We start from the raw sequence: 26691 nt of genomic DNA, 5'->3' as shown, positions 1-26691 counted from the left end.
GGCTGAGACTTGGACCCGAATGCCGGTAGATATTTCAGGTGTAGAGAGGTAGATCTGTGAGTCATTGGCATAGAGGTGATACTAAAAGCCATAGAAGATTAGAGTACTAAGGGAAGAAGTGTAGATGGAAAAAAGAAACAGTCCCAGGACAGCCTCAAAGCACACTGACCAATAGCAAGATGACGTTTGAGGAGGACAAACCAGAGCATACACTAAAGTGTGATGTGAAAGGTAGAAAGAAAACCATGATATAAAAAAGCCATGAAACCCCAGCGAGGATTGGATATCGATGAGTAGGCGATGATCTATCATGTCAAAAGCTGCAGATAAGGGAGATAAGAATGTAGCAGAGGCCTTTGGATGAACAAAGATGAAAATGTTATAATGACCTTGTATCTCTCTATGGTTTGGCCGCATCTCAAATACTATGTGCTATATCTCAAAAAAGATATAGTGGAATTAGAAAAGGTACACAGAAGGGCGTCGAAAAGGATAAAATGGATGGGATGACTTCCCTATGAGGAAAAGCTAAAGCGGCTAGGGCTTTTCAGCTAAGAGGAGAGACGTCTTAGGGGGTCAGAGGTCTATAAAAAACTGAGTGAAAAGGGTAGATGTGAATCGCTTGTTTACTCTTTCTAAAAATACTAGGACTAGGGGACATGCAATGAAGCTACTAAGTTAGTAGATTTAAAACAAACCAAAGAAAATATTTCTTCACACAACATGTAATAAGACTCAAATTCATTGCCAGAGAATTAGCTTAGTGGGTGTAAAAAAAAAAAAAAAAAAAAGGTTTGAATACTTTCCTAAAAGAGAAGTCCATAGGCCATAATTGAGCTGGCTTGGGGAAATCCACTGCTTATATCTAGGATAAGGTGCATAAAATCTGTTTTACTACTTGAGATCTAGCTAGGTACTTAGAACTTGGGTTGGCCTCTGTTGGAAACAGGATACTGGGCTTGATGGACCTTTGGTCTGTCCCATTTGGCCAGGAGAAGGTCAGAGACTTCAGTAAGGGCAGTTTCTGTGGAATGAAGAGGGCAAAAGGCCAATTGAAAGTGGTCAAGGATAGCTCAAAATGAGAGAAAGTCAAGACAATGGTGGTAAACAGCACAGCATGTTCAAGCAGCTTGGATAAGAGGGGAAGGAGATGGGGCGCTAGTTGGAGAGCAGGTATGGTCCAGTGGGAGTTTTGAGGAGTGGCATGACAATGGCATGTTTAAAGGCATCAGATACAATCGTGATGGAGAGAGATTGGTTGAGGATACTGTAGATAGAGGGGACAACAGTAAGAGAGAGTGCACTAAGTATATGGGTAGGGATGGGATTAGAAGAACAAGAGGTGAATTTGAAGAAGTGTGCAGTTTCTACCTTTGTGATTTCAGGAAAGGAAAAGAAGGCAGCGAGGGCCAATGTGGGGAGGTGGCTTGGTTGATTATGTGAATCTTGTTGTAGAAGTACTTAGCCATAGTCTGGTAGGAGAGTGAGAGAGGGGTTGGAGGTGAGGAGACCTTGAGTTAAGTGTGGTTAAAAGGCTGCGAGGGTTGGAGCCGAGGCAGTAAGGCAGATGTAATAGTCTTGTTTGGCAAGTGAGAGAGCAGACTGGAAGGAGATCAGGAGGAATTTGAAGTGAATGAAGTTATGAGTGCAGGATTTGAGCCAGAGACGTTTAGCAGATCTGGCACAAGAGCGTAAGTAGAGGATTTTAGAGTTTAGCCAGGGATGGGATTTGGTGTGCCTTACTTCATAGGTTGGGGGGGAGCGAGGGGATTTAGAGCAGAAGAGAGTGTGGTATTATAGGAAGAGACAACTTCATCTACAGACTTGTATAAAACAGTGGTAGGAAGGAGGGGCAAAACAGTAGTGGAGTGCCAGGGTCATTGGCCTGAAGATTCCTAAATGTACAGGTGGAGATTGGCATGGGGGGGGGGGAGGGTGATGGGGTCTGAAAGTTATCAGATGATGGTCAGAGAGGGAAGGACTCTGGTGGAGAAATTTGTGAAAGAGAAGATCAAGGCATTGGTTGTTCTGGTGGGCAAGGGTGGTGGAGCACAACTGAAGATCAAATGAAGATATTAGGGCTGAAAGCATAAGAGTTAGGGAGATCTTCAGCGTGAATATTAAAATCACCAAGAATAAGGGAGAGAGATGAATGTTCAAAGAAGAAGAAAAGCCAGGAGTCGAAGTCAATGCGGAAAGAAGAGAGGGACTTATCAGGGGATCGGGTCAATGACAGCTATGCAGAGGAGCAAATACACAGATGGCGTGGACTTCAAAGGAAGAAAGTGGTGAGACTGTGGTGGAAGGGGTTGAAATCAGCTCAACACCACCTCCATGACCAACCCGCGTAGAAAGTAAGTGTGGTTGGGGCAGAGTTTGAGCGTGGACTGTGTTAGGCACCAGTATCTTAGGCCAAGCAAACTCTGGCCTAATATACCGGTGCCTAACTCAAAGTCTGGTGCCACCAGAAATGATTCTATAAACAGTGACTAACTTTAAATGACATGCAGTACCAATTTAGGCGTCATTTATAGAATCATGCCCTTTAGACCTACTACTACTACTATTAATTATTTCTACAGTGCTACCAGACACACACAGCAATGCACAGAATCAAAGAGTAAGAAAACAGTCCCTGCTCGAAAGAGCTTACAATCTAAACAGGCAAGACAGACAAACAGGATGTCATGGATACAGTTAAGGGGAACGGTTAATCAGTGGGCTGGGTTGGAGGGCAGTACAGGACAATCAAGCCATTGTGACATCACTGATAAGGTTGGCTCTTATTGGTGGAATGAGGCATTATGACATCACAATCTTGGCTCTGCTTCCCAAAGATAAACATAATGTCATGGATACAGTTAAGGGGAACGGTTAATCAGTGGGTTGGGTTGGAGGGCAGAGGAGAATACAGGACAATCAAGCCATTGTGACATCACTGATGAGGTTGGCTCTTATTGGTGGAAAGAGGCATTATGACATCACACTCTCAGCTCTGCTTCCCAAAGACAAACAGGATGTCATGGATTCAGTTAAGGGGAACGGTTAATCAGTGGGCTGGGTTGGAGGGCAGAGGAGAGTACAGGACAATCAAGCCATTGTGACATCACTGATGAGGTTGGCTCTTATTGGTGGAAAGAGGCATTATGACATCACACTCTCAGCTGTGCTTCCCAAAGACAAACAGGATGTCATGGATTCAGTTAAGGGGAACGGTTAATCAGTGGGCTGGGTTGGAGGGCAGAGGAGAGTACAGGACAATCAAGCCATTGTGACATCACTGATGAGGTTGGCTCTTATTGGTGGAAAGAGGCATTATGACATCACACTCTCAGCTCTGCTTCCCAAAGACAAACAGGATGTCATGGATTCAGTTAAGGGGAACGGTTAATCAGCGGGCTGGGTTGGAGGGCAGAGGAGTAGGGTTAAGCTATATCAAAAAGACCTGAACAGTTATGTCTGCCATACAGCAGGCATAAATGGTATACCTACATTCGGGTGCTTCTTTGCCGACAAGGCAGTATTCTAAAGAGCTATGGTGTGTAGTTTGGCCATTATAGAATACTGGCTAAGCGCTTTCTTTTGGCGTCCTAAACAGAACTGCTCATGAAACCAGTTTTGTGGGAATCCTCTGAACTGCTTCGAGTCTCATGTCTTCAGTGCGATGTGTCCTCCTTTTCCAAGTTGGGGTAGACTCACTGCCTCAGACAAATTCCTTTAAAAAGCCTTACAAGTAAGTAATTCTCAGCCTATCAGAATATCATTGATATGGTGGGAGTGGACCACAGCTCTGAGAAGTTGCAGCTGATTTTGACCAACACTAAGCAAACACAGTAAGAAAGTCACATGATTCCATTTTGCTTTGAGAAAATCACATTTTTGTGAACATTCTGGAATGTTTAGTTCATTTTAGGAAATGAAAACTTAACTGAGACCCCCCCCCCCAATACAAAAAAAGAGAGAGAAAGACATAAAGGTCTAATTTATCTTCCATTTTGTGCCTAAAAATAAAGCTCTTAATACAGTAAGTCCATAAAGTCCTAAATTGTGGAATTCACTGCCACATTATATCAGAAATGAAAAAGATCTTACCTCTTAAAAAATTATTAAAAACTTTCCTGTTTCAAGACGCTTTTGATATTTAATATGTCTTATTTTGGACCCTTCATATTTTGTCATAGATATTAACCCCATTAGCCCCCTTCCCTCCCTCTCGTTTTTTTCCTTTTTTGTAATTTCCAATATAAAATGAATTTGTAACTTTTCCCCCCTTTCCCCCTTCAATCATGTCTGTCTTTAATCTGACTGCAAAAATGTTAGTCGGTTTATTTAATTTGTATGTTGTCTTCTATATCCAATTGTATGTGAGACCACTAACTAGTGGCTTTTTAAATTGTTCATCGCTTAGAAAATTTGTATAAGCGATTCATCAAATGGTAATAAAACTTGAAACTTAAGAACCAAACACAAGCATATCACACAAGAGACATTTTTCAATGCCCAGTTCTATCTCTGTGACTCTTTAATAGATGGAAGGAAATCTGTCAGGACTGGTCCACATCTCTGATCACAACTTCCTCTGAAACTGCTCTCTCAATAAACTAAAAAAAAAAAAATTAAAAAAATGCTCCTGTAAAATATATCCAACAAATACAAAAAAAAGTCTGATCTCTCACAATGGATAGCAAAAGTCAAAGCAATAAGTTATAAATTGCTTTTGTTTCCAGGTTTATTCCTAGTTTGATGTCTTCTTTGAGGCTTTTCCAAATTTTGCATCAAGACCCAGACCTATAAGAAAACAAGATATGACAAATTTAATAACAGAACCGCTACACCTTCAGAGTTAGTAAACTCTAGAAACTGATCCGGAAGCCTTCCCTCTGATGCAAAATGCAAATGCATCAGAGGGAAGGCTTCCGAGTAAGCTTCTGGATGTATGGGTCGGAGTTTCAAGTTTATTTAACCTTTGATATACCATTTTATCAAAAGCATACCTAAACGGTTTACAATTATTAAGTATTATTAAAAATAAAATAAAAAGTTAAAAAATAGAGGGGGCGACAAAACATGTAGACTTACTGGAATAAGTGGGAAATGGTGAGAGATTAAATACAATGAGAAAATAAAATCGTAAAAGGGAGGGAAGAGAGGGAGGAGCTTAGCACACTAGGCTAAGGTAGGGGTCGCTTCAAAAGAAATGTTTCAATTCGGTAATGCCGACTGCATAGAATCTAGGCCCGCTCACGAGTACTCCCCTGGTTTGTACCATCCTATCTATTGGCAGAGCTGCATCTTAGCTTCTCCTAATTTTTTAAAAAAGGTCCCTGTCCCACCACTAGGGAATCTATTTAAATAACACACATGCAAATTTTTAAAAAAAGAGTGCATTTGTGCAGTCCATATCAGAAAGCACAGTGACTTACCTAAGAACACCAAGAAGGTCCCTACCCACTGCATTAAGCTGATGGGGTTTGAAAAAATGATAACGGAGGCCAGGATGGTGAAAAACTTCCTAGTGGTGGTAATAATGGAGCAGGTCAGAGGTCCAAAGTACACCACAGTCATAAATATGAAAGTCTGTAACAAACAAAGAAATAATAAGATGTTACTACGACATTTTTCTATTCCATGAGGTCTTTACACAAGAGAAATTATCAAGGCAGCAAGAGATTCTCAAGAAATATCTGCTAATAATAACAAGCTTTTATTGATATTAACAGGAGTTGCCATCCAACAAATAACACATAATTGGAAAGACTGTAGAAGACTGAATTAGTGTTTTTGGTGGTCTTCAGTTTGTCATGTGTATAAAATGGAAAGAGCGTTGGCTATTCAAAAAGGATATTATAATAAATTTAAGGATGTGTGGGGACCTTTATTAAATTATAGTAATGAATAAGTTACACTTTTCCCAATCTTAATATACATGTGGATTTTTTTTTGGGGGGGGATTTCTTGTTTTTCCATTAAGAATATATAGATGATTGTCGTAAGATATTATTTTTATGTGGTATATATTAGTTGTATATGAATTTGGGAGGGGGGTGGGGGTTAAATCTTCTTGGTGTATGATATTGAAAATTTTTCAAGTGATGTTGTATTATATTTGGTTGATATTTACTGTACACTTGATGTAAGTTTAAAAATGAATAAAGAAATTATAAAAAAAAAAAAAGAAAGGAGAAACCAAGGCAGTTTCCAGGAATGACAACACAGTGACATCAAGATATGGAAGAATTTGTCAGGGCTATTCATCTTGTATTGTGATTAACATCTCTATATCCACTCACACCCTTCTTCAGCTTGAAAAAAAGATTGCTGAGGGGAGATATGATTGCATTCTACAAAATCTTGAGTGGTGTAGAATGGGTACTCCATCAAAAATGACAAAGACTAGGGGACACTTGAAGTTACTGGAAAATACTTTTAAAACCAATAGGGGGAAATATTTTTTCACTTGGAGAATAGTTAAACTCTGGAACACATTGCCAGAGGTTGTGGTAAGAGCAGTTCGTAGCTGGTTTTTAAAAAAACATATGGACAAGTTCCTGGAGGAAAAGTCCAAAATCTGCTATGGAGATAGACATTGAAGAAGCCACTGCTTGACCTGGATTGGTAGCATGGAATGTTGCTACTATTTGGGTTTTTGCCAGGTACTGGTGACCTAGATTAGCTACTGGGAAGATAGGATACAGGGCCACTGGTCTGCCCGAGTAAGTTTATTCTTAAATTGTGGGGTTTTACAGCTATTTAAATTGTGATGTCACCACGTCTATTCAAGCGATCCCCATGTCTTTCTTCCTGTCAGTGTTTGTTAAGCTATGATGTCAATGCGTCACTATGTCAGTATGACTCAATTGAATCAGGTTGGGCAGACTGGATGGCCCATTCGGGTCTTTATCTGCCGTCATCTACTATGTTCTTATCTATCTATACACACACACACAAATGCAGAGGCGATGGGGCCAAACAAATCATTTTCCAGCTACATGGAATAGAGGGTGAAATACTCACGTGGATTAAAAACTGGCTGGAGCATAGGAAACAGAGAGTGGGGATAAATGGACAACACTCAGACTGGAAGAGCGTCACCAGTGGAGTGCTGCAGGGCTCAGTGCTTGGACCCGTGCTCTTTAACATCTTTAAAAACGATCTGGACATAGGTATGCCGAGCAAGGTGATTAAATTTGCAGACGATACGAAGTTATTCAGAGTAGTGAAGACGCAGGAGGATTGCGAAGATCTGCAACGTGACATAATCAGGCTCGAGGAATGAGCATCAACACGGCAGATGAGGTTCAGCATGGATAAATGTAAAGTGATGCATGTCGGTAACAAAAATCTCCTGCACGAATACAGGATGTCTGGGGCGGTACTTGGAGAGACCTCCCAGGAAAGGGACTTGGGAGTTCTGATTGACAAGTCGATGAAGCAGTCCATGCAATGTGCGGCGGCGGTGAAAAGGGCGAACAGGTCGGGGGTGCAGGCTGGGGATTATTTGGCATATCTTCAAGTAACACACTTTATGATGCTAGAGGATGGGTCACCATTCCCCCAGTTGAAACTGAGCAACTGGAGCACCTTTGGGGAACATTACAGAGAGTACCAAGACCTATTTCTGTAATCTACCAATATTTGAGGGGACGGGTATTACCCACTTTTGGTTTTCGTAGTCATTGGGAGCGAGATCTACACTGTACTTTTACCTCTAAAGAATGGGAGAATGTGTAGAGGTAGGTAAAGCGTCTTCCTGTGCACTTATACAAGAGAATGCATATAAAGTGTTGAGTCGCTGGTATTATACACCTGAACGGTTGCATAAGATGTACCCTCAGGTGACACCCATGTGCTGGAGGGGTCAGGTAGCAATGGGCACTTTTATGCATATCTGGTGGGAGTGTCCAGTGTTAGTTCCGTGTTGGCGAGCGGTGCTGGGGTCCTTGGAGAACACCCTGGGGGTTCCCCTTGCTCTAACGCCTCAAACTTGCTTATTGGGAATGCATAATATTTGTGAGATGGGCTGGCAAACCAAGGGATTGGCAGCAATTAAATATCTCATAGGTGCGTATTGGAAACAGTCCTTTGTTTCTGACCTGAGTGAATGGAGGGTGAAATTGTCTTTGATGGGGAAAATGGAATTATATGTGGTTAAACGTACAGGTTATTATGCACAATCAATGAAAACCTGGAACATGGTTCTTCAAAAAAATACGTGTCTGAAGGACTGGGTGAATAACTGCTCCTGTTATCCTTTGCAGGTGGGGGTGGGGGGATTGGGGATAGTAAATCAAGCTTTCTTTGTTGTTACACTGTTTTCTTCAGTGGTTATTTGATGTTTTTGCATTGTTGATGGTGTTCATTGTGAGCTGTATGTGATGATTTGTATTGTTTAAACTTAATAAAAATTTAAAGTTAAAAAAAAAAGAAAAGGGTGAACAGAATGCTAGGAATGATAAAGAAGGGGATCACGAACAGATCAGAGAAGGTTATCATGCCATGGTATGCCCTCACCTGGAGTACTGCATACAGCACTGGTCGCTGTACATGAAGAAGGACACGGTACTACTCGAAAGGGTCCAGAGAAGAGCAACTAAGATGGTTAAGGGGTTGGAGGAGCTGCCGTACAGCGAAAGATTAGAGAAACTGGGCTTCTTCTCCCTTGAACAGATGAGATTGAGAGGGACATGATCGAAACATTCAAGGTACTGAAGGGGATAGACTTAGATAAGGACAGGTTGTTCACCCTCTCCAAGGTAGGGAGAATGAGAGGGCACTCTCTAAAATTGAAAGGGGATAGATTCCGTACGAACTTAAGGAAGTTCTTCTTCACCCAGAGAGTGGTAGAAAACTGGAATGCTTTTCCGGAGTCTGTCATAGGGGAAAACACCCTCCAGGGATTCAAGACAAAGTTAGACAAGTTCCTCCTGAAACCGGAACGTACGCAGGTAGGACTAGTCTCAGTTCGGGTGCTGGTCTTAGACCGGAGGGCCGCCGCGTGAGCAGACTGCTGGGCATGATGGACCACTGGTCTAACCCTGCGGAGGCAATTCTTATGTACATCCCAGCTCTATATTTGCCAAAGCTGTGTTGGCTTTGGACCCAGTAACCCACCCATGCATATACTCAATGTGCTGCTATCAGCGGTGAGAGTGTGCTCCTGTAATTGACCGTGTGTGTACTTAGTGAGTTCTCTGCAGAGCTGGAGAGAGGCAGCAGGCTGCTCTCCAATGCACAGCTTCTGCGTTCTGCAGCCAAGGGAGGCAGCAGGTTTCTCTGGAAGACAGAAGATGCCTGCAGACTGCTAAGTACCACGGGGTATAAGGAGAGAGTGCTGGGATAGGGTAGGCGCAGAGATGACTCGGTGGTGTGTGTAGGCAACAACTAATGAGAATTCTGGGTTCAATTCAAATTCTCCTCCGATGACTTTTCAGTGGGTGTCAGCTAGAACAAAAATAATACATATAACTATCCAGGCATCAAGCTTTCATATCACAACAATATAGTAAAACAACATTCATTAAGTTCGATATATCACAAGGGACCAATATTATACATAACACATCTCTTTTCATTTTCACAGGATGGGCACAGCTCCTTCACGAATATTAAATCATCACAAATAACTTTAGGGCCCCACCCTGACTCTCTCCTGCCTCCTGGACCCCTCTACAGTTTACCTTTAAAGTCTTGGTGGTCTAGCGGTGAATTGGAGTAGGACCAATCTTCCTTCTTGCCCTGTGCAGATCCGCTATCAAAAATGGCTGCCTCAAGTTCCCGCAGCAGTCTCGCGAGTCCGCAGGAACTCACGAGTGACGCAGGAATTTGCGGCAGCCATTTTTATTATAAATTTGCACAGGACAGGAGAGTAGGAAGATTGCTCCTTCCCCGCTTCACCGCTAGACCAACAAGACTTCAAAGGTAAGCTGTGGAGACGGGAGGGAGGCTGCTTGTTTGGAGACTTGCGAATAACTAAATTCGCAAATCCAAAAACTGCGAATATGGAGGGAGATCTATACCAATCCAGAGAATGAGGTAACAGTGGTTAACAAAGATGGGTTTAAGGTTTGAACAAGTTCCTGGAGAAAAAGTCCATAGTCTGCTATTGAGACATGGGGAAAGCAACTAGTTGCCCTGGGATTGATAGCATGGAATGTTGATACTACTTGAGTTTCTGCCAGGTATTTGTGACCTGGATTGGTGACTGTGGAAACAAGGTATTGGGCTAGATGGTCTGACCCAGTATGGCTATTCTTAAGTATGTTCTTATTATACAGCTGATATTGCTGAAAGAAATCAGAGAATAAATCCTCTGGCCCCACACAAGTGTCATATCCATTAGGGCAAGCCTGCCATCTTTATGTTTTATCCACACAGACCAGACAGGCTCACCTGGCCCAAGGCACTTGTCAGGCCAAACAATAGGATGCTATTGATGATGCTGGGATAGCGTTCTGCAAAACTCAGGAAGTCCCAGATCTCTCCACTCAACACAATGCCTGCAAAAAGAAACACATTTTTAGATATGTGGGCAATAAAGGCAGTAAAACTCAAGAGCTTGGGCCCCTCACTGCTTGAGAGGCACTAACTGAGTCTTCCAGTGGCCTAAAGTCCAGCATTCTGTTTTCACAACAGACAAGTACATTCTTCATCATCAAGGAACAAATGTTTTCTAGTGACCAGGGAAACTGCCTGTTCCACGAGGGTGTGTTGTGGGGGTCTCTCTAGTGCAGTGCTTCTTAACCCAGTCTTCAGGACATCCAATCAAATTATCAGGATATCCACAATAATACAAGTACAGTGGAACCTTGGTTTACGAGCATAATTCATTCCAGAAGCATGCTTGTAAACCAAATTGCTCATATATCAAAGCAAGTTTCCCCATAGGAAGTAAGGGAAACTGCTTTGATTGGTTCCACCTCCTCTCCCCCCCCCCCCCGAGGCTACCGGCGCTGCTCCATTCTCCCCCCCTTGAGGAATCCAACGCTGTTCCAACCCCCCCCCCCCCCTCCGGCGATCCGGCATCCCCCCAGCGATCCGGCATCCCCCCCCCCCCGGCTCATGTTAACCTCATCCACCGCGATCCTACTTCCCCCCCCCCCCGAGCAGTCAATGACACCCTTTACCCGATTTGGCACCAGTGCCGGTGCCCGAAGATTCTCCCTCTTCTGGCGCAGGCTGGGCGGTGCGTCGGAGATCCTCCTTCTTCTGGTCTGGATTGGGCTGGACTGGCTTTGAGCATTTGCGCATGCTCAAAGCCCTCTGGTCTCGCTCTCAATCTCGGAGAGAGAGCGAGACCAGAAGGCTTTGAGCATGCACAAATGCTCAAAGCCAGTCCAGCCCAGACCAGAAGAAGGAGGATCTCTGACGCACCGCCCCAACGTGGCTTAGTAAAAGGAGTCCTAAGACAAAAAGGGTGAGGTTTTTTCCTGTCTAGCGGTGAATAGCAAGGAAAGAGGTGCAGGGGGAAAAATGCAAGGTGCTTTACTGGTGTAGTTGCAGAAACAGTCACAGGTGGGAGTGTGTGACACGGGTGCCTCGAGTGTGGTTCACGCCATCACTCACCTGCTCCTAGGAACAGCGTGGACCACAGGTTTATATGTAGCATCATGTGGTTGGAGCCTGTCTGGAAATGTGCCCTCATGTGGTCCTGAGACACTCCCGTAAGGCCATCCAATGTCAGAGAAAGTAGCTGAGGAAAAAAAAAAATGGAAAGAGGGCAAGAAAGAAGCGAGAAAACACAAAGTTTGAGTCCCATCTACAGTATAAAAAAAGGATGATAGAAAAGTAACAGATCACAACCAGAACCACCATCCCATCACTAATGGCAGAGGCTCCCTTTTCTAGCAGCAGAAATTAACTGAATACGGCAAGAGATTTGTGCGAGAAATAATCCTCTCTAGGTGTAAATAATCGGCACCCTTATTCTTCAGTGGATCTCATGTTTCAAGTTTATTTAAAAATTTGATAAAACTGCCGTTTCAGAATTTCAAAGCAATAAACTGGGGAAGACAGACAATGACTTACTTTGGACAAAGGTAGACTGTAAAACGAAAGGAGATTTGGAAGAACTACAATCAATATAGGAAATAATAATAATAATTTTATTCTTATATACCCCCATACCGAAAAAGTTCTAGGCGGTTCACAACAAAGTGAGCTAATACATGGGATACAGATAAAATATAAATTAGAATAATGGACTTAAAAAAGACAGAAAGCATTTACAATATAATGCAGAAAATAGCGGCATGGCAGAGACAGAAGTAATACATAGAACAGATAAAATACACCAAGTTGAATATAAGGAACTTGATTGAAAAAATGAACGAAGGAGTAAAACATAAGGCCTTGCGTGAATTGAGGTTCAAAGTAAAATTGAAATCAGAAGGGTTCTTATTGAAAGGCATCCCTAAAGAGGTGGCTTTTTAATTTCCCTTTGAATTTATCTAGGGGTTTTTCTTCCCTCCCCTGGGTCAGTAAGATTCCAAATTTGAGGCGCTGTGACTGAGAAGAGAGTGTTACGCCTAGTATTTATGGTTCTCAAAGATGGTATAGTAAGGTTTTTATCCTCTGATCTTAGAAAAATTAAATACGATACGACATATGAGGGCAAAACCAAGTGGCTCCCTGTTGGATGTACCACCAGCAGGACTGGTTGAAGAGATGGAGTTTTATAATCCCACCTCTTTTCTTAATGTGTCTTTATGATTTCTCTTGTATTCAAAGGCTCTATTATTCATTGAATTTTACTGACTCTCTCTCAAAACTCAACCCTGATTAAACTATAGGCCCCCATATCACACCTAAACAAGAAATTAATAAAATTCTAATTAAATCAGTGTTTAAGAGGATAGATATTGACCAGGATTCAGCCAATCTGTTTAATACTGAAATTGCTCGTCATTAATTAATGATGTCTGGAAAACTCCTGCTAAAGGATCCAGTTCTAGTTTTGTCCTTCTTAAGACTTCACATGTTTCTGCCACTACAGATATTTATTTATTCATTTTTCGATACCTTTCTCCCAGGAGAGCTCAGAACAGTTTACACTTCTCCCTCCGAATCTGCGGTTTCAGCATCCGCAGATTTGATTATTTGCGATTTTTTTTTTTTTTAATCCATTTTAATTTTTTGGGGCTATTTTTAAGCCCTCTTAGACCCCCTGGAACCTTATCTGGTGGTTTAGCGGGTTTTCGGGGCAGGATCGATCTTCTTATGCTTCCTGCTCCATGCAGATCGCTCACAGGAAATGGCTGCCATGAGTTCCCATCGTAGTCTCGAGAGACTACGGGAGCTCACAGCAGCCATTTCCTATGAGCGATCTGCACGGGGCAGGAAGCGTAGGAAGATCGCTCCTGCCCCAAAAACCCACTAGACCACCAGATAAGGCTTAAGGGATGCCGGGGGAAAAGCTGGGGTGGGTCATAACCAGCCCGAATATTATTCGTGGTTTTTTCATATTCGTGGGTCGGCTCTGCCCCTAACCCCCGTGGATACGGAGGGAGAAGTGTACATGAATTTATTCAGGTACTCAAGTATTTTTCCCTGTCTGTCCTGACGGGCTCACAATCTAGCTAATGTACCTGGGGCAATGAGGGGATTAAGTGACTTGCCCAGGGTCACAAAGAGCAGCGTGGGTTTGAACCCACAACCTCAGGGTGCTGAGGCTGTAGCTTTAACCACTGCGTAACACTCTCCTGTATGATATTTACTAAAAAACATGCAACATCCAGTGGATGGAAGTATTCGTCTAAAGCAATAGCCAATTTTTTTTAAAACTATGCAAGAATATCAGTAAGATTGTCAAAACTTGCTTTTTCTACCTATAAAATACTGAAAATCTGCATCCTTTTTTCAGATAAAATCAATGGTAATATGAGTTACATTGCATCTAGATTATTCCAATTCTCTGCATGCAGCTCTTCCCAAATCCAGTTAATGAAATTAAAATTGCAGAAAATTGGAAACATTTTTTTTTAAAAAAAGGAGCTCAAATTTATGACCATATTTCACCCATGTCAAGGTCTCCACATTGGTTCCAAATGGCCCACAGAAAAGATTTTGAAATTTTTTTTTTTATATTTTTTATTCATTTTTCATATAACAACAAGTGTATCATAAAAATTCATACAATTGCATTAAGTATACACTTAATATTTCCATAACTTACTGTAAATACAACATATCATTATATAGTCCTTACTATAATTTTAGACATCATATAATATTTAATAATTATATCAACTATTATTCAATTATAATCCCTTTCCCTCCCCTTATTTTGATAGTTGCATACAATATAACAAATATTATGATAATTTATTTATATTTTGTGATAAAGAGAATAAACCTACCACCCCCCTTTATCAAGTATCTTATTATGGGAAAAATTATGTCAATCATTGCAAAAATCTGTCAATGGTCACCAAATCTTCTTAAGATTTTGAAATTTTAAAAATTTATTCCTCCCTCCTTTTGCAAAACAGTAGCGTGGTTTTTAGCGTCGGCCGCGATGGCAACAGCTCTGACACTCATGACCGCTATGGCCGACGCTAAAAACCACACTGTGGTTTTGTAAAAGCGGGGGGGGTTATTTATTTGAGATGTATCTGTTAAATCACCTAAAGACTGCATTCAGCTATATGTGCCTTGACGAGCACTGTAATCCCCTCAACAAGCTCTCGGTTGAAATCCCAGCAAAGATTACCTTATAAAAAATGAAATGGAAAGCCTTCATGTATAGGTTTAAATCAGGGCTGCCCAATTCCGGTCCTCGAGATCTACTGGCAGGCCAGGTTTTCAGGATATCCACAATGAATATGCATGAGAGAGATTGGCCTGCACTGCCTTCTTGGTATGCAAATCTCTCTCATGCATGTTCATTGTGGATATCCTGAAAACCTGGCCTGCCAGTAGATCTCGAGGACCGGACTTGGGCAGCCCTGGTTTAAATGAACTCAAATGAATCACTGATTTACAACCCAAACTATATCAAGCATTTGGTAACAGTTTTCTTCAATCTTTCTATGTAATAATTAATTGTTCCTTGAATGACTTTTCAAAATACAGCAAACCTACCAGGAGTAGTTCCCCATAACCAAAGACATGCTCACTGCCGCTGGAGCTCCCTTTATTGGGCCGGTACATGAACAGAGCCACACCAAAAACTATCAAGAGCACACACAAGTACTTGACCAGTGAATACCGTTTTCTCAGCACAGTCACTCCCAAAAGCATCACTGAAAGAAGAAGGATGGCTTTAATGCTCTTGATTTAATCATAGGGTTTATGTCTTAAAATTAACATTTATATTTTTAGGGGTCCACTTAACTGTATCTAGTCCTCTTAATTTTTTCCATTAGCTTCTGTGGTCTATCTCCTGTTGTAGTGAGTCCATGAATAGGTTTCACCATGGCCTGTTATCTTCATCTGAAGGATCTGCACCATTGCAAAGACCATCATAAGCTCTAGTGCTGAAGCTAAAAGATGGGCACTTTCTCTAGAGCAGGGGTAGGCAATTCCAGTCCTCGAGAGCCGGAGCCAGGTCAGGTTCAGGATATCCACAATGAATATGTATGAGATGGATCTGCATGCACTGCCTCCTTGAGATGCAAATCTATCTCATGCATATTTATTGTGGCTATCCTGAAAACCTGACTTGGCTCCGGCTCTCGAGGACCGGAATTGCTCTAGAGCAATGTGCAGCCAATATGACTTTCTCCTTCCCATCACACTTTTATAGCAATGGTCACCTCGCACAGGATTTGATAAGGTCACTATAACACATTCAGCAAAACTTGGGGAGATTAAATTTATTTTGTCCCCCTCAAAAATCCAGAGAAATTCACTGATACTACTGCAGTACTCTAGAACAGTGGTTCCCAACCCTGTCCTGGAGGACCACCAGGCCAATCGGGTTTTCAGGATAGCCTTAATGAATATGCATTGAGCAGATCACTTCCATTTTATGCAAAACTCTCTCATGCATATTCATTAGGGCTAGCCTGAAATCCCGATTGGCCTGATGGTCCTCCAGGACAGGGTTGGGAACCACTGCTCTAGAACAATATAAAGGAATTCTGCTCTGACCTCACACAAACTTCACAAAACAGAGGAACAATGAAAAAAATATATACGGTATAATCCTTTGTAATCGAGAAAGTGCTCAGAACCAATAGATGGTGAGAAAATCACAAAACTGGGGACGAACCCCTGTAAGTGTTTTCAAGAGTCTATTATTGCACCATCTTCAATCAAGAGGAAGTGTAGTAACTGGGTGAAGAGTGAGGAAGGAGTTTTACTCATCTGTTACAACCAACGAGAGGGGGTTCTCTGAGGAAGCCACTGGCGAAACGCGTCAGGACCCGCTGGAGTGAGACAACTTCCTAACAATCTCACCTTTATTGTCAAGTTAAGTTCTTTAAAGCACTTGCACTTTAATTTATTGGAGATAGCAGCTTTATAAGGAAATGGACACTTTAAAACAATATATTTATTCAGACACTATTTAAACATTTCTACCGATTGAAGATGGTGCAATGATAGACTCCCTGGTTTTGTGATTTTCTCACCATCTATTGGTTCTGAGCACCTTCTCGGTTATAAAGGATTATATATATATTTTTCATTGTCTCTCTGTTTTGTTTGCTTAAGGCCTTTGGGAACTTTTTTGTTTAAAGCTTACCCACAGTAGTGTTATTGGGGTCTCACACAAACTTCTACATGTGGCCTCTGTCTATGATCCCCAAGCTTAAAATGGGCCCTTCTGCCCTTGCTTCTACCTGTCACTTCTGTAGCCAGCCTCTTCAGCAATCTACATCCCACATAGAAAACATAGTGTTACCTACTTATCCTCATTGCCATTACCATGCTTCCATACCATACTGCCCATCCCAACTTAGCCTTGTGAGAAACAATCAACCCCTCTAATTCACAAGTGACACCCAGGTACCTAGCCAAATTTTTAATTCACTCAACACATGTCAAATGATTCTCAACTGGGTTTATTTTTTGGGTGCTAGAGGAGGTAGAGAATGAGTGTTAACCATACACTTTACCTGGAATGGGCTTACATGATTTCCCCAGTACCTGAAAAATAAAACAAAATCAACCATTTGTCTTATGCATCCTTGTCTTTTCCTGCCATCTTTTCCATTCCAGCTGCCACCATCTCCATGGGCATCTTTCTTCAACCATGCTCACCAATACTTTCTCACCTGAGTTGGGTAGTTGATGAACTGTAGTGCAGAGTTACTGGATACCATGGCACCCACATAAGAAAGAGAACATGCCGCATAGAGCCAGCTTCGTGTGCGATCCACCCTGGTGGCATCGAAAAACTGGATCACTGCAAGAACAGAAGTTGTAACCAAAGACTCAGTTATTATCGCCATTCCCTCTTCCATTTCAGAAAAAAAAATTCCTCAAAGTACAGTACAACAGAGAGACAGAAAAATAGGGAGCAGCTGAAAAAAATCAGTCTCTTTAAAAAGGCCCATTTTCTTCCCTATATAAAACGTTACTCTCTCACATAAAAGGAATTCAAATTGTTATACAGTACTCCCCTGATATTCGCAGGGGTTCTGTTCCAGGAACCCCCGCAAATGTTGAAAAACTGCGAATATGGTTTTTAGTGTGGAGACAGGAGAGGGCAGCCGGAGTGCCGGCGAGTGAAGGAAATTACTCGCAGTATGCTACGGCCGCCTTTTCCTGAACTAAAGTCAGGCCTCACCAATCAGGAGCTGCGTATCAGGAGCTGAGTATCTTTAGTGAGAAAAAAGGGTAGCTTTTTAGCAAGAAACAAAGCTGTTTTTTTCATGTGCTGTGCTTCAGTTAATGGATCTTTTCCTCTAATTAGCAAATACCATTACTGTTTGCCCAGAAAAATAGAAGGTTTTGCATGCAATATCTTTGTATTGATGTGCCCTGTTTATGTGGTGGCTTATTAAATGTATTTTGAGCTTAATTAAGTAAAAATAAAAACCCAAAGAGCTATTCAGCAGATCAAATTAAGCACGTCCAAACTGTGCCTAAGTTTCGTCCTTAGAACTCAGGTTTATCTGAAGCCTAAACTATACTCAAAAGTAGACTTCCTTACAATGCCTATAAGACCTAGTTTTACAATTGCTCTGCAGCTTGCTAGCTCACTCTGTAGCACACAGGTTAAACCTACAGCCCTACCATATTGTTGCTGGTTTGAATTAGAGGTCTGCACAGAAACGGGGATCACGGGAATCCCACAGGTCCCACGGGAATCCCACAGGGATCCCCCCTAGGTCAATGGGACTCCCATGGGGACCCCTCCCAGGTCCATGGGACTCCCACGGGGATGGAACTAGGGTTACTTCCTGTCTCGACTTGAGGCCTACCTTATTTCTGGTTCGGCGCTGGGCTGAGCTCCCGACGAATCAGCAGCATGTCACACAGACATGGAGCTCATCACGTAGGCAGTAAGCTCAGCACAGGCACACATTGGTTCAGCTGCAGCACAATGGGCCAATCACAAACAACCTCAGAGTTCTAAGGTAGTTTGTGATTGGCCCACTGTGCTGCAGCTGAACCAATGTGTGCCTGTGTTGAGCTTACTGCCTATGTGATGAGCTCCATAAGAGGGAGAGCCGGCAGCCGAGTTGCTGCTTCTAGGGAGCTGCAGTGTTTCACTTTTCGTTGCCTTTGTGCAGCCACCCGAGCGATGAGCAGGATGGCTCTCTGGCTCCCAGCTGTGTTCTGCCCTGCCCCCACCTGAGCTGGCCAAAGTTGCACGGGGTATGTGTGGGCACTGGGTCTAGAGCAGGGAAGGACCTCGGAGGGTGGGGCGGATCAGACCAGAATCCTGCACCTCCCTCTCCATGGCTCCCTGCTCCTGTAGTGAAGGTGGCTGCAGCTCCTGGGCACTGGGGTGGCTGGCTGGGAGAGGGCCTACTCCCCTTGCCAAACCACTTGGCAGGGGCTGGCTGGTGCTGCTGGAGGTCAGGTTAGTGGGGGTGGGGGAGGGGGAAAGGCATGGTAGGTGATGGGACTTGGCCTGCATGTGACAGGTGGGAGAGGAGGAGAGTCAATTTGGCCCACAGGTTAGGCAGGGGTGGGCTTGGGATTGTGTGGGGACAGCTAGGGGGAAGGGAGAGGAAAGTGACAGGCGGGCCAGGATAAGGAGAAGAAAGAGTGAGAGCTAGCATGAAGGGAGAGAGTGGAGTGACAGGGAGAGGAGGGGGGCACAAGATAGCAGAGACAAGTAATCAGAAAGTATAGCTAATATGAGAACTAGCAAAAGGGACAGGTGACGACCATCATGAGGGGTAGAGAGAATGAGGCAATGGTGACATGGAGCATGGGATTACAGGTGGCTAGAGAATAAGGTGGAAGACAGGCCAGCCAAGGTGATAGCCTTCCACCTTGGGCAGAGAGAGAGGTAGGAGAGTGATGTGGCATGCTGGATGGGGTGAAGGGGAAGGGAGAGAATCTGGTGACAGGAACAGGCATAAGGGGGTACAGAAATGATGGTGACAGGATCAGGAGTAGGGAGAGTGTGGTGATGGTGACAAGGAAACAAGTGGGCCAGTGTGAGGGGTAGGGAGGTTGTGTTCTGTATGTATGAAAAGGACTGTTTTCTTTTAGCATTGACTGTGCAGGATCGATCTGTATTAATCTGGCTTCAGTTTAACAATGGGTGTATTAATGTTCTAATGCTCACTGCAGTGTTTATGATGCTCCCTTTTCCTAGGTGCACCCTTGCTTTGTGACTCATGGATTATTACTAAAAATATATTTTTATAGAGAGGAGGGTATTAAAAAAAGGAGGGGGTGTTAAAAAAAATGATTGTATTTTATTGTTGGTTTAAATAAACTAAGGCTTTAAAAAAAATCAAAACTTTCTGAAGTAATTGCTGCTTTTTATGGGGACAGGTAACTTTTATGGGGCGATGGGCGAGGACGGGTGGGGACATAGGGGATTCCTCGTGGGGACGGAGGGATTCCTCGCGGGGATGGGCGGATTCCTCGCAGGGACGGGTGGGATTTTGGCGGGGACGAGTGGGGACGGGTGTGATTTCTGTCCCCGCGCTCTAGTTTGAATCCCAGTCACTCTCTCTGATGGAAAAGAAATAAATAAAAGCATTAAACAGATCCAACTCCCAGTATTACAATTATAATGAAAACCAGCATAAAATCACCATTCTAATAAAATAATAATAAAATATTATAACGTCTAAATCTAACCTAAATCCTGATTCTCTAAAGGACGCCTAAAAAGTTAAGACATCTAAACAGTGCTGAACGCCACTGAATGCGATTCTACAAAGGACGCCTAACTTAGGCACCTCAACTTTAGGCGCGTTTTGAAGAATCAGGGCCTAAGTGTCCTCTTTTGCATATGCAGACAGAGGACACAGCAAAATGTTTTGATGGTCAGGACCTAGACATTGAACACACCAATTATGGGGGTCAGAGTCTGAAATGGTCCGATTAGAACAAGCACATTTCTTGAACCTGCTCGGCACCTTCTTATATGTAAGGAAAAACGGCCGACGTGAAGTCAAAAGGTTTAATGGCCCAGGAGCTCGAGTGAAAAAGTTCACCAAAAATGGTTGACGCTCCCTGGGGTGAAAAGGTCTTGAAGGCCAAAAAATTGAAGATCATTTAGCTAAACTCGAGGGAATGACTAAAAAATGAGAAAAATTAAACCAGGAAAGCACCAAAAGATATCAAAGAAATGCAGTAGATTGGTGAGGCAAATCCATATTGGCTTTCTCCCATTAATCCATGCTGATGTATAGGTTCTGTCATTTATCTGCCATCATGTTACTACTCACATATCCAGGCAAAAATGGCATTAATTACACACTGAATGAAGACCAGAGACCATGCAAATCGAAATTTCTCCTGCTTCTCTCCTTCACCATATTTATTCCGTGTGCTGAAAAACAAAAGAAATATAAAGAAAAATATAAAAGCAACAACATGAGACAGAGCTGGCCATATTAAAGATAAAAGATGGTGGTGGTGGGAGGGGGCCAGGCATCTCAAAGCTGAAGGACAGACAGCCTAAACACAGCGGTCCAACAGTGTCTTCTGAGAGGACTAAATCAGCGATAGCAAACGGAAGGAAAAGGTATACTGTATTTTGAAATATTGCTCCACGCAGTTCTAAACATTTTACCCTGTTCTTTTCAGTTTTAGCTAATGGAGACTTCTTTGCTCTGCAGTCCTCATTTCACAAGCAGTCAGTAACGTAGGACAGTGGTTCCCAACCCTCTCCTGGAGGACCACCAGCCAGTTGGGTTTTCGGGATAACTCTAATGAATATGCATGAGAGAGATTTGCATATAATTGAGGTGATAGGCTTGCAAATCTGCTCCGTGCATATTCATTAGAGCTATCCCAAAAACCTGACTGGCTGGTGGTCCTCCAGGACAGGGCTGAGAAACACTGATGTAAGAAACCATAAAAACATGCCCTCCTCATCTCTGGAGTATACAGAAGAGGGAGATTGTTTGACCAGCACTAACACATCAATACCACGATGAAATACTATCCATACATAAAAATGTAATATTATGAACATGCAAAATATATGAACTCCAGAAAGAAGTTTTGGCACAATGCATTTGTTAACACAAGTACAAAGATTTAAATCACACCAACTTAAGGAAACTATGTAATATGAATTAAATCAGGTTAAGACATTTTATTTTAGAAAAAAAACCCCAAAACAAAACCATGAGCTTACCTCAGAGAGCATTATAAATAGTAATCACAACTTGAATTTATATTCTATGATCACCTCATTAACAGTACTATATGGAAATGAGATGGTATATATATCCAGAGAGAGAATTAAGCTCTCTTCTCTCATCACATTTTTACAGCAAGAGTGATCACTGAATATAAAATTGGAGGAAGAAAAGTGGATATGATTACCTGGACAAGGGAGAGGAATGGAAAGTCAAATAAAAAGAAGCAACGCTACATATTCCTGCAGTCCTAGGAAACAATTTAGTTTTTAATGTACCTTCATTGGTTTTTATTCATTTCCAATCCAACAAAAGTTGAAGAGAGTTATACAAAGAGGCCGAGTGTCTGTCCATCTGTTCAACCTCCCACCTATCTGGGGGCACAATAATTCTCTGAAAATTTAATGGAATGGGATGAAACTTGGCAAAAATTTTTTTTAAAAAAACCCCTCAGAAAAAGAGAAATGAGTTCCAAAATGGGTCAAATCAGAGTGGAGATTAAAGAGATATAAGCCTTCCCCCTCCCCCAACAAAAAATAACTGAAGCAGAGAATAAGTTAATGGAACGGGTGAAACTTAGCACGTTGGGGGAAGAAAAACAAACCTAAAAAAAAAAAGCTTAACCCCTTCACATATGCTCCACCAAATCACATCTGCCATACCACCCCACAGATGAATCCAACTTTAAAAACTAGCTTCCACCATACAATTACCTCTCGCAAACTGCCCTACCTCTGCACCAATTACACCCCACAAAGCACACCCAATGCTAAAATCTGCCCTCCTGCAAATGCCCCCACCACACAAATTGCTTCACAACTAAGCCTTTCAAAGTCCACATTATCCCTCTCTCAAACTTACTGTCTTGTATCCTTCACAACCTCAGCACACGCATAGCACATACAACACAAGGCAATAACCATACACACACACAAAATATTAATATTTTCCTATCTCTATTTTATTTGTGATTAGTTCTATTAGTGTTCTTATGTATTGTTTTCTGCATTATCAAGTAACATCTGTTGAAGTTGGCAGAGCCAGATTAGGCCATTGGCAAACTTCAATAACATAAGAATTGCCATAGTGAGACAGACCAAAGGTCCATCAAGTGGCCAACCCAGGTTCCAAGTACCTAGCAAGATCCCAAGAAGTAAAACATATGTTATGCTGCTTATCCTAGGAATAAGCAGTGGATTTCCCCAAGTCATCTCAATAATGGCCTATGGATGTCTCTTTTAGGAAATTAGCTAAATCTTTTTTAAACCCTGCTAAGTTAACTGATTTCACCACATTCTTCAGCAATGAATTCAGAGTTTAACTACATGTGTGAAGAAATGTTTTCTCCAGTCTGTTTTAATTCTACTACTTAGTAGCTTCATCGCATGCCTCCTAGTCCTGGTATTTTTTGGAAAGAGTAAACAAGTGATTCACATCTACCCTTTCTACGCCACTCAGTATTTTATAGACCTATCATATCACCCCTGAGCCGTCTCTTCTCCAAGCTTAAGAGCCCTAGCCACTTTAGCCTTTCCTCATAGGGAAGTAGTCTCATCCCTTTTATCGTTTTTGTCAACCTTCCCTATACCTTTTTTCTAATTCTGCTACATCTTTGAGATTCAGCGACCTGAATTGCACACAGTATTTGAGGTGCAACCATACCATAGAGTGCTACAAGGGCATTCTAACATTTTCATCTTTGTTTTCCATTCCTTTCCTGATAATCCTAACATTTTATTTGCTTTCTTAGCCACCACTGCACTTTTGAGTTGAGGGTTTCAACATATCCTCAACGATGACACCTAGATCCTTTTCTTGGGCAGTGGCGCCTAATGTGGAACCCTGCATCAAGTAGCTATAGCTCAGGTTCCTCTTTCAACCAGTTGTTAATCCATAATAGGCCATTACCTCCTATCCCATAACTTTCTAATTTCCTCAGAAATCAAGGTACTTTGTCAAATGACTTTTGAAAATCCAAATACACAATATCAACCAGCTCACTTTAATTCACAAGTTCATTCACCCCTTCAAAGAAATGCAGTAGATTGGTGAGGCAAGATTTCCCTTGACTAAATCCATATTGGCTTTCTCTCATTAATCCATGCATATGTATATGTTCTGTCATTTTGTTCTTTAATATAAACTCACTAGTTTATAATTTCCCCGATCACCTCTGGAACCCTTTTTAAAAAATCGGCGTCATGTTGGCCATCCTCTAGTCTTCTGGTGAAAGGTCACTTAGCCACAAAACTTAGAGACTTGAAGAAAGAAACAGGTATATTTTTTTCAGCATATGCGGATCCCTGAGCCCCAAGCTGGTAGCTTCAGGAGAGCCAAAACCAGGAAGTTACAGAGATATTTATTCATTTTTCTGGCTATACAACTGAATTCTAGAAAAAACTTTTCACGTGTTACTTTTCTTAACAATCATTGGTCCTAAGCTCACACTAGCAGGTCACTTATCTAAGCCCTGCAGTCTTTCTGTTAGATGTCCAGGAGGGCGGAATACAATATTGTGTATGCTGAGATAGCTATAAGAAACTAGAATGCCCAAGCTAAAACACCCAGTACAGGCAGGCTAGAACATGAGATAAGTTAGGTCTGCAGCTAAACATAATTCAGCATTTTATTAAAGAGAAAACTTAATTTAAAACTCAGGAAAACCAGTCCCAGACTCCTTCACAGGTACTATGCTGGATTTTAGATAAAAATTACAAATTACTAACAATAGCTCTGAATCCCCATCAGAGGCTTGTGTAGATGAGGACTGAGCTTGCAGGGAATGGATAGGGACAGAACTCATGGGGACAGACAGGGATAAGGATAGATTCTGTGGGGATGGGGGACAGATATGTCCCCGAGTCATTCTCTAGTTTGCAGTTCTAGTCACAGAGACTGTAGGTAGGATCCAGCCAAATGGGAAGGTAGCGCTAGTTACAAAGACTATAAGGACAAATCAGAGTAAGGGGGTTCCAGAGAAAGAAGAAGGGATGAAGTCTAGCATAGGCAGTGGGAAAAAAAGTGACAAATAAGAGGGACTTGCCTGATGAATGTAATTCATTGGGGGGGGGGGGGGGGGGGGGAGCATGGTGGAAACAAGTGAGGAAAAATACTGAGGGGCTACAGGGTAAATGCACTTGTTAAGCCAGTAAGTCATAACCTGGGTCCTGGGTGGGTTCTCCACAGCTGCATCATTGTTCTGCAGTCAGACGGTTAACATAATTTTATATATGGGGGGGGGGGGGGGTGTTAAGAACATAAGAACATAAGCAGTGCCTCTGCTGGGTCAGACCAGAGGTCCATCGTGCCCAGCAGTCCGCTCACACGGTGGTCCATCAGGTCCAGGACCTGTATAGAAATCCTCTATCTATACCCTTCTATCCCCTTTTCCTTCAGGAAATCATCCAATCCCTTCTTGAACCCCAATACCATACTCTGTCCTATCACACTTTCTGGAAGCGCATTCCAGATGTCCACCACCCACTGGATTCACAGGAAAATAAGAACCAGTAAAGAAAGAAAAAGAGACTAGTAACAAAACAATTAAAAGAACAAACTTATCCCGGTGGTTAGAACAGTGGGCTGAAAAGCAGGGAAGCCAAGTTTAGAATTTAAGCTATCTGGGGACAGGGAAATATCTACATTATGCAAATGCCAATTTCCTTAATTACCACTAAGAAAGCATAAATCAAGCTTCAAGTTTATTTAAAAATTCCTTATACTGTCCAATCAGCCTTCTAGGCGGTGTACAAATTCATGTTACTTTAGCTACACACTAACAATTTAAATCCAACACATAGCACTCGGTGAATATTTTTGCGTGGCCCTAAGCAACCCAGTTAACACGATCTCTTCTGCCGTCCACACCACAAGCGTGAAAGGGGGACCCACACTTACATGCCCTCCTGCAGGATGCCGTAGTAAAAGTAACAGACGAAGACCCCGAAGAAACAGAACAAGAGCCGGAGCCTCTCGGAGCTCAGGAAACCTCCTCCAGGGCCGCCGCTGGAGCCCATGACTGTGGGAGCCGAGCCCGGGGCTCTCACAGCTGTTGCTACCAGCGACTCGGGGAGCAGCTGCAGCTCCACATCCCGGACCGGCGCCGCAGGTCTCATAGAGGGAGTCTGCGACCCGAAGGAAGAAGGACCTCGACTAGCATCGGGGCTGTCCGCGGTACTGCCGGCAAACTCTGCCAAGCTCACAGCTGGATTTTTTTTTTCTTCTTAAATTTCCGGTAAAGTGTTTATTTTCACAGATGTACAAATTCTGGACAAATTTAACTTGCATATGTATCAATTTCTGACACCCTGTAGAAGTATAGTACAGAATAGTATCCAGCCTTTGGATTAGCCCTAGCCCAACGTGTGCTCAGTAGCGAAGACACACAGATCCCTTTCATGATTGGGCCCAACAAAAACATTAAAACAACTTATAGTCCGTCCGTCTGTCCCCCAAAGCCTCGTTTAAAGGAGTGCGAAAAGCATCAAAAACGGCCCCGGGACCTGCCTTACCAGGTGCGCCTAGCTCTGACATAATACCATGTGGACAGTTTTGATTGGTCGACATTCTGCTCATAGGTGACGTGTACTCGTATTACCGGAAGCTAAGCGATAAGAGCTTGGCACTAGGGGCTCCCAGTCACAACTCCTGCTGGGTCCTAGAGCTGAGGATTCTCTTCTGCGGCTGGCCTGTAAATGCAATAGACACGTGGTTTCAATCCACGATTTTCCCAATGTTAATTTCGGTTTATCTTACTAAGATGGAGCAAAAAGTGAACCTAGTTTGCCCTCACATGCTAAGGCCATTTTGTTGTAGCCCTTAAATGGCCAATTTTCTTTTTTTTATGTTAATGGCTATACACTGTCATTAGTGTGTGGTGAGCATTTACTGTCACCCAGTTTAGAGGCTGAAGAACTTTTGTGCATGGAAGAGGAGCAACACTTGGATTTTGTGAGGATTTTAA

General features: G+C 42.6%; 1 protein-coding gene across 1 annotated transcript; it reads right to left on the bottom strand.

The window, feature by feature from the left end:
* Positions 1–3967: 3967 nt before the first annotated feature.
* Positions 3968–26197, bottom strand: SLC35B1 (solute carrier family 35 member B1). The gene is made up of 9 exons (XM_033917658.1): positions 25626–26197; positions 20808–20911; positions 17217–17347; positions 17058–17088; positions 15079–15239; positions 11563–11689; positions 10390–10496; positions 5424–5577; positions 3968–4788 (listed from the first exon to the last, which is right to left on the bottom strand). Exons 1-9 carry the CDS (start codon positions 25841–25843, stop codon positions 4736–4738), a joined length of 1086 nt encoding a protein of 361 aa, XP_033773549.1. The 5' UTR covers positions 25844–26197; the 3' UTR covers positions 3968–4735.
* Positions 26198–26691: the final 494 nt, after the last annotated feature.

This window comes from Geotrypetes seraphini, chromosome 13, assembly GCF_902459505.1.
Source record: "Geotrypetes seraphini chromosome 13, aGeoSer1.1, whole genome shotgun sequence".
Classification (NCBI taxonomy): domain Eukaryota; kingdom Metazoa; phylum Chordata; class Amphibia; order Gymnophiona; family Dermophiidae; genus Geotrypetes; species Geotrypetes seraphini.
The sequence above is the reverse complement of the archived record's forward strand: the minus strand, read 5'-3'. Positions and strand labels throughout refer to the sequence as shown.